The sequence below is a fragment of the Ichthyophthirius multifiliis genome (genome assembly GCF_000220395.1).
Source record: "Ichthyophthirius multifiliis unplaced genomic scaffold scaff_1120509251327, whole genome shotgun sequence".
NCBI lineage: Eukaryota > Ciliophora > Oligohymenophorea > Hymenostomatida > Ichthyophthirius > Ichthyophthirius multifiliis.
In genome coordinates, this window is record NW_004085982.1 from 1 (window position 1) to 8,520 (window position 8,520).

Below are 8,520 nucleotides of genomic sequence, written 5' to 3' on the forward strand. Positions count from 1 at the left end.
AATATATATATATATGTATATATATATATATGTATATATATATATATATATATATACATACATTTTAATATTAACATCACAAATTATTAATTTATATTATTTATATTTTTACAAAATAAGAGATTTTATATATACACAGAATAATTTTATATAATTTAAACTACATATCTATTATTATTGTAAACATAATCTTAATCTACTATAATTATTAATATTATTAACAATAAAGACATTCATATATTAATATTCTAATAAATTATTCTTTAATTTAACTTTTTTTGAATTTATTTATTTTTTAAAGGTTTACCTATTTCATTATAATAAAAAACTCTAATATAACTTAATTTGAAAATAAAACCCCAATATTCCAGTTTTTTTTTAAATAGGCCAATTTTTCAATATAATTTTTGTTGTTTTTAATTTAAAAAATTTTGTTGCTGTTATAATTTTTATTCCAAATTTAGAATATTTATTACTTAAAACTATCTTTTTCATTATTCCAAATCAATTAATATTCTAAATTAATAAAATATTTTTAAAAACTTTAATATAAAATAGTTCTAATCTATTATTTTTACGAAGTTTTACTTTTCCTTTCCTATTATTCGAATCATATATTAAAATTGTTTAAAAGAAGTAAATAAATTCATTCCTAAAAAAAAACAATAATATCTAACTTAAAATGAATACTCAAAAAAGCAAATATTGTCAACTAAGCAGTCTTAAATAGAACTTTTATTTTTATTTATCATAAAGGCATATATAAATATTATTTATTTTAACCTTATAATAAAAACATAAGGTTATTTATTTATTATTTGGCTTTTTTAAAAAATCCCTTAATATTCCTTTAAATAAATAGTAATTATACAATATATAGTATAATCTAAATATTTTGTATGAATTAAATTTTAAATATTTTATGATTTATTTAAAAAACGATTATTTTAGTAATAAAAATAAATATATTAATAAACGATTAATAAAAATAATAAAATTTAAATAAAAATTAATAAAAAATGGGTAACGAATTTTCCATAGAAGAAGAATAATCCTAATTCATAAAAGAATTTAAATAAAAATACGACTTCTACACTGAATAAAATGATAAAAGATTTGGTGACATATACATATATAAACATAAAACCGAAAAAAAGTATATTACATAAAGAGGTATTTGCTTATATAAATATTAATAAAAAAATAAAAAAAAATAAAAAAAAAAAGGACCATATGTGTAATTCAACAGATGATTATTAAAAATATTTGCATTAATGCAAAATTCGATAAAATTTCAAACAAAAAAACATTTTGCAATTATATTATGTTTAATAAGCAAATGAAGAAAATATATGTGGTGATTTTAATAAAATAACATTATATTTCGAATATTATTTATATGATTTATAAAAAGAATTATTCAGAAGAAGAGATTCTTAAGTATTTATATATATATATATATATATATATATATATATATATATATTTATAAATATAAATATAAATATATTTTTTTTATATATTCGTAATTTTATTATAGGAATTTTTCTCAGAACCTGAAATATGGTATTTATTAGATTCTTTAATTCAAGCTTGTTCCTATTTAGAAAAGCATAAAATATATCATGGCGATTTAAGGCCAGTAAATATTATTCTAACACCTGAAGGGTTTGTAAAAATTGCAGATCATGGTATTTTACATGTAGATTAAACAAACTATCATAAATCATTGACTAAAAAAGAAAAGAGTTATCTTTCTCCTATATTAATGAGAAGTTTAGCTCAAAGAGAGTTACGTCCTTTACATGATTTTGCCAAAAGCGATGTTTATTCTTTAGGTATGACTATTTTAGAGGCTGCTAGTTTATCTAATCCTATGTGTTGTTATGACTATAATTCTTTAATGATTTCTCATCCTATTATTGAGGAACTTTTGGTAAAATGTAGGTTTAGATATAGTGAATTTTTTGTAAATTTTATTAAAGATATGCTTTTAGATGATGAAAATTTAAGACCTTCTTTTTGAAGATTTTGAAAAACTATTTTTATTACCATTTTTAAAAATTCGATAGAAAACAGTTAGATAATGTAAAGAAATTCTGTTATATATTACTAATCACCAGTATAGTTTTATTTATTTAAAATTATATTTTTTAATAAATATTTTGTATAATTAATAAATAGCTGAATTAAAGTTTTTGTTAAAGTTAATTATATACTTAAAATATGAATTTAATAAAAAGGAATTAATGTAACATAAAATTAAAGTTTAGTAAATGAATAATAATAATAATAATAATAATAATAATAAAAATATTAATATTAATTATATTAATAATAATAGTATTTAATAGCAAATAATATATAACAATAAATGAGTAATTTATAAAATAGTTAAAATAATTTAAATTATCTTGCATATTCTAATATTTAATATTAATAAACACCAATTTAAAATATATAATAATAAAATTAATATGAAAATATACTACAAGAATAAAAATAATTCAAATTCAATAATAATAATAATCAATAACATAATAATAATAATCATAATAAATATAAGAATAATAATATTTAAAAGATTAATCATAATAACATTAAATGTATTAAATGACATAATTATAATAATAATAATAATAATAATAATAATAATAATAATAATAATAATAATTAATTATAAAAAGAAATTCAAATATAATCCTAATTATAATAAGAATTATAATAACAAAAAACATAAAAATAAAATTAATAATAAGTTAAACCAAATAAAAGTAATATTATATTATAAAATTTAAACTTAAAAAAATAAGAAAATTATTAAAAACTAGTATAAATTCAAAATTAAGATATAAGTATGAGAGTAAATGATGCAATATAAAAATCATAATAAACATTTAAAAAACATTAAGACAGTTTAATAATTTCGAATAATTGAAGTATTATAATTTATATATATTTTGATAAAATATATAAATATATATATATATATATAAATATAATTATATATATTTTTTATTTTAAATAATTTTAAGATAATTATTCAAATCAATGATATCAAATTATATTAATAATAAATAAATTATTAGAAAAATAGACAATAATATTATTTTATTTTTATTTATTTTTTTATATTATTTATTTAAAAAAAATTTTTTATATAAATAATAAATAAATATTCTTTAATAAAAAATAATTTTATATTTATTATATATAATAAAAGTTTACATATTTTAATTAATTATTTTAATTTATTTAATATTTAATATGAAATAATTATCAAAATAATATTTAATATAAATTATTTATTTATATATATATTTTTTTTTATTGTTTTTAATTTTAAATAAATGTAAAACTTAAATATTTTTTTTTTATAATATAATTTTTTTGATTGATGTTTTAATTAATATATAACATTATTAAAAACAAAAACTTAATTTTAAATATTTTTGAATATAATCTCCGATATTTAATTATATAAATTATAATTATTTTTAATTTTAATTTTAATTTTTTAATTTTATTTCTAATATTTAAAAAAATACAATATATAATTTATTTGATTTTTTATTTATTTTATACATTAAACTAAAACTTAATTAATTTATCTTTTAATATATTTTTTAAATATAATAAATACATAAAATTTATATATATGTTTTGTATATATCTTAATATATGTTCATATATCAAGTTTTATTTTTAAACTTACTTTTATAAACCATTATATATATATTATTTGTTTCGAAGTTTAATTTATATGTAAATTAGATAACATCTATTTTTATTTTTTATTTTTTTAATATATATATTTTATTCCCAATGTATTTTAAAAGATAATTATTTTATTAAAATTAATATAATAATATGCATTTAATATAATTAAATAAATATATTTGATTAATATGTATTTTTAAACATCTAAAGTATTAATTAAATGTTATTTATTAAAAGATAAATTTATCTTAAATATTTTAATTAATTATATAGCACTCTATTATTATACATTTATTAATTGCTTATATTCATAATTAAAAATAAAAAAAAAATATTATTTAATTATAAATATATATATATATATATATTTATATTGATATTTTTTTTTTTTATAATAAAATATTTTTGTATACAAAGATATATTTTAGTATTATTAGGTATTTTATATTTTAGTTTAATTATTTTTACATATAAAAATTACAATCTTAATTAATGAACTTTTAATAGTATTTATTACTCACTTTTTATAAAATTATATATATTTTTTTTTATTTATTTATTTATATATATATCTTTTCTCTATTATAACATTTTTTATTTTTCAATAATATTATCAATATCTATTTATAATTATTTTTATTTTTTATTTTTTATTTTTTATTTTTTTCCTTGTTTTTCTAATTTATTATCTAATATTATATTTTTTCATAGTTATTCCAATTTTAAATTGATTTTAATACAAACATTCATTTTTATATTTAAGCCTCTTATTATTAATAATAGATATATATAATTTGAATATAATACTATTTTTATACTCTTAATCATAATATTATTTATTCTATAAATAAATTATTTTTAATATTATTTATAATATGTATAAATTTATTATTATAAGGTAATTTAAGATATTTTTTAATCTATATCTTATCTTATATCCTATAAATTCATATATAGAAAAAAATATATATTTAATAAATAGCTTTATAAGCTTTATAAGTTTACATTATATATTAAATATCTTAAATTAAGTATTCATAATACTATTATTGGCTTTAGTTATTTTAATTTTTTTTTTTTTCCTTTTTATAATAAAAGCAATTATTTTTATTGTTAAACTGAATTCTTTTATCTTTTAATTGATTTTTTATATAATTCCAATTATTTTTACACGACCTTTTTTTTGTTAACTAAAAAAATATTTTTTAGTTAATATTAAATAATCAGTTATTATTTTGATAAATAAAAAATGAAACTTAAAAAAAAAAAAATATATATATATTTAAAAAATCCAATATAATAATAAAAAAAATAAGTTAATTAATTACTAAAGTTAAAATATCAAAAATTTTATAAATAACAGCCTTTCCTATAATTAAAAATAAGTTTTTAAATAATATTCATTTTTAATAGATACAAAATATTAAATAATATTTAAATGCCGATATAGAAACAATAATAGTAATTATTACCTTTAAATATTAAAAAACATAAAATAACTAATTTAGCTATGTATGATTACTAAGAAATTTATAAAATAATGAAATTAAGCTATTATAATGTTAGTTTTAGTGTTCTATAATATATAAAAACTGGTGTAATAATCCCAATTAAAAGCAAAGGACCTAAATAACTAAATTTAACTTTATGGATTGTCTAAAAAACATTAATAGAACTCAATTAAAATATGTGAAAAAAAGCTCTAATTATTCATTATTAACCGCTATTGAAAAAAATTAGAATAATAAAATTTATGATGTTTTTAAAGGTTTAATAAACTCAGAAATATATATAGGATTTTTAACTTATTTAATTGAAATAATGATAAAACTAAAAAAAATTGTTTTTTTAAACTAATACTTAAATACATAAAAGTAAGTTTTTTTATAGTATATATAATAAATATGTTTAATTATAAAATTTTGTATATATTCCACAACTAAAAGCTCATTAAAAGTTATAAAATATCGACTATAAAAATTAATAAAAGCAATATAATTAATATATTTATATATAAGTTAATAATAAATTGAAAATTAAAAGCCTATGATTTTTTTATTGAAGATAAAACTTATATATAAGAATTTAAATACTTTCCCACACCCCCCCCCCCGCCTCATATACTTTATATTTGTTTTAAGATATTAAATAATATAAAAATAATTATATATATATAAAATATTGTAATTTTTTATTAATATAATATAATTAAATTGAAATATCAATATTAAAAACATTATATTTTATATATAAAAATATTAATTTAAAAAATATAGTAATTAATTAATAAAATGTTAAAACAATTTATACATAAATACAAAAAAAAAAACAAATAAATAAATAAAAAAGCGCTAAATATTTTAATAATAATACATTTTCTTTAATAACATAAAAATATATTGATGAATATAATGCAAATACAACAACAACAACAAAAAGATTGAAAAGTCTCTAATAAAAATAATTAAAATATGAAAAAAAATAAAAATAAAAATAAAAAAAAAAATCAATTCTAAATTTAAACAAAATCACTTTTATTATTTTTAACAGAAATATTATTTTTAATAGGAATATTATTACTACTACCTATATTACTATTATTATTTTAATTAGCTTTTATAAAGTTTTTATTATAATTTTGGTTTGAATTACTATCACTATTACTAGAGGCTACATAACTTTTAGGAGAATTTTTTTTTATTTATTTATTCATTACGAAAGGAGAATTAGGTGAAATACAAAATTATTTATTTTTATAAGAACCGAAAGGTTCAACGTATTACTTTCCATCATGACATGTCGCATTTATAAGATCAATATCTAAACTCATCTCATCATTTGGAGAAGTTTTATTAGGAATATCTTTATTGGAACTATTTTGCAATGAGTTTTCATTTTGTTTTACAATAATATCATTAAATTAGATTATTTAATTTTTCTTAATTTATTTTAATTGAACCTAGTTTTTATATTCAGTTGAAATTTTATTTAAATAATTGTTTGTTTTTTATTTTTCTTCTATTATTTCATTCAAATTATATGGTTAGTTTTCACCTTATTGTTTTTTACTTACATAATAATATGATGTACTAAAAGGTCTAAATACTTAAGCAGGTGAATGTATACCAGGCGCGAAATTAGGAGAAGTAACAATTAAATCTATTATTAATATATAAAAATAAATATAATTATATATTTATATATATAAAAATATATATATATATATATATATATATATATTTTATTATTTTATTATTTTATTATTTTATTATTTTTTTTAAATAAATTTTTTTACTTGGTTAAAAAAAAGGATAATAAATGTTTTACATGAAATTAGGATAATTATTAAAGTTTTCTTATTCAAAATTCTATTAATTTTTATTAGCATTTTCATTATTATTTACCTATTTATATTTTATTAAAAAATTAATATAAGAATTCTATATATTTTATTTATTATTTTTTTTTATTTTTTTTTAAAAAAAGAAAACATTATTTTAATAATCAGGAATACTTAATTAATTTTAATATAAATTCTAATTTTCTTTCAAAGCATTTTTATAAACAACCTTAAAAATATTTTTTTCTCCCTTTCTTATTTTCGTTTTTAACAAAGAATCTATTTATTCAAAAAGTTATTCATTTTCTTAATTTTATTATTTATTTGAAGTTTAACTAAATTACTCTTCAGAATTCTCTTCTTCTTCCTCTTCTTCATCATCTTCTTCCAAATCAAAAAGTTCACTATTATCCTCTTTTTTCACATTTAATTATTAATTATTTAATAAGCTAATTTCATTACTATTGATTTTTTTCCCTTTATATTTTGCACGTTATTCTCTTTATTTTTTATATAACTAATTAAATTCTAAAATTTTCTCGATTAATACTTTAAAAACGCCTTCCCTTTCTTCATCTTTATATTCTTCTTCCATTCCTTTTCTACTTTTTAAAGGTTTTTTTAATTTGCAAATTATAATAGTTAGTCTTATAAACCTTTACAGGCTATACTTAGCTTTTTCATGTTTTCATCTTTTATTTCATTCACATCTTTTTCTGCTAAAATGAATATTTTTGATAATACACCCGGTTTTATATCTTTTACTTATGCAGTACCTTTTTTATTATTTTTTTTTTTTTATATTTTTTTTAAATAAATAAAATAAATAATTTTATTATTTGTTGTTTACTGTTCTTATCACCCAAAAGCTTATTTATACGTCTTAGAGAACGTCTTAATGTTGAATAAAAATGATTTTTTATAGAATTATCTGTTCTGCCAGGTAAATATTTTGCTATTTCTGCCCATTTATTACCATATTATTTATGTGCTTCGAATATTATCTTCTCTTCTTTCTCAGACCATGGTAGTTTATTTATACCAGGATCTAAGTGATTGTGCCAACGCTCACGACATTATTTACCTGAACGTCCTTTTAATGAATATATTTCTTCCATTTTTTAAGCTATTATTGTCCATTTTTTTATTCCGTAAAGTGCCACTAATTCTTTAATTACTTAATCCTCCTATATTATTTTTTTTTTTTGCTTAAATAAAAAAATAAATTATTATTTTTAATACATTATCGCTCCAAGCTCTTCTATCAGTCATTTTTTGTATTTAATTTTTCCTTTATAATTTTTTTATTTTTGATTGTTTTTTTCTTTATATATATATATATTTTGTTATACTTATTTTATTTATTTATATATTTATATCTATATATATATATTTTGTTTATATTTTTTTTTTATTAAATAGTTTTGTTTTTTTTTTTTTTTTTTTTTTTTTTATTTTAA

General features: G+C 14.5%; 2 protein-coding genes across 2 annotated transcripts, besides 21 other annotated features; one reads left to right on the top strand and one right to left on the bottom strand. All coding sequences in view use genetic code 6, as the record gives it.

Moving 5' to 3' along the window:
• Position 1: 1 nt before the first annotated feature.
• Positions 2-56: a microsatellite.
• Positions 57-967: 911 nt separating this feature from the next.
• Positions 968-1,019: a microsatellite.
• Positions 1,020-2,026, top strand: IMG5_182540 (protein kinase domain protein; the record flags this gene model as incomplete). The annotated part of the gene is made up of 3 exons (XM_004027430.1): positions 1,020-1,173; positions 1,415-1,440; positions 1,541-2,026. The coding sequence occupies 3 exons, from the start codon at positions 1,020-1,022 to the stop codon at positions 2,024-2,026; spliced, it is 666 nt and encodes a 221-aa protein (XP_004027479.1).
• Positions 1,198-1,224: a microsatellite.
• Positions 1,446-1,510: a microsatellite.
• A 253-nt stretch (positions 2,027-2,279) lies between the features above and the next one.
• Positions 2,280-2,343: a microsatellite.
• Positions 2,280-2,353: a microsatellite.
• Positions 2,354-2,515: 162 nt separating this feature from the next.
• Positions 2,516-2,674: a microsatellite.
• A 289-nt stretch (positions 2,675-2,963) lies between these two features.
• Positions 2,964-3,001: a microsatellite.
• Positions 2,969-3,012: a microsatellite.
• Positions 3,013-3,143: 131 nt separating this feature from the next.
• Positions 3,144-3,196: a microsatellite.
• Positions 3,197-4,353: 1,157 nt separating this feature from the next.
• Positions 4,354-4,386: a microsatellite.
• A 1,558-nt stretch (positions 4,387-5,944) lies between these two features.
• Positions 5,945-5,985: a microsatellite.
• Positions 5,986-6,194: 209 nt separating this feature from the next.
• Positions 6,195-6,227: a microsatellite.
• Positions 6,198-6,227: a microsatellite.
• A 28-nt stretch (positions 6,228-6,255) lies between these two features.
• Positions 6,256-6,298: a microsatellite.
• A 590-nt stretch (positions 6,299-6,888) lies between these two features.
• Positions 6,889-6,960: a microsatellite.
• Positions 6,958-6,995: a microsatellite.
• A 47-nt stretch (positions 6,996-7,042) lies between these two features.
• IMG5_182550 (myeloblastosis oncogene family protein, putative) lies at positions 7,043-8,332 on the bottom strand (the record flags this gene model as incomplete). Its single annotated transcript, XM_004027431.1, has 4 exons — positions 7,043-7,124; positions 7,212-7,836; positions 7,911-8,247; positions 8,303-8,332. 3 exons carry the CDS (start codon positions 8,330-8,332, stop codon positions 7,481-7,483), a joined length of 723 nt encoding a protein of 240 aa, XP_004027480.1. The 3' UTR covers positions 7,043-7,124; positions 7,212-7,480.
• Positions 7,166-7,199: a microsatellite.
• Positions 7,838-7,871: a microsatellite.
• Positions 7,838-7,872: a microsatellite.
• Positions 8,333-8,482: 150 nt separating the features above from the next.
• Positions 8,483-8,518: a microsatellite.
• Positions 8,519-8,520: the final 2 nt, after the last annotated feature.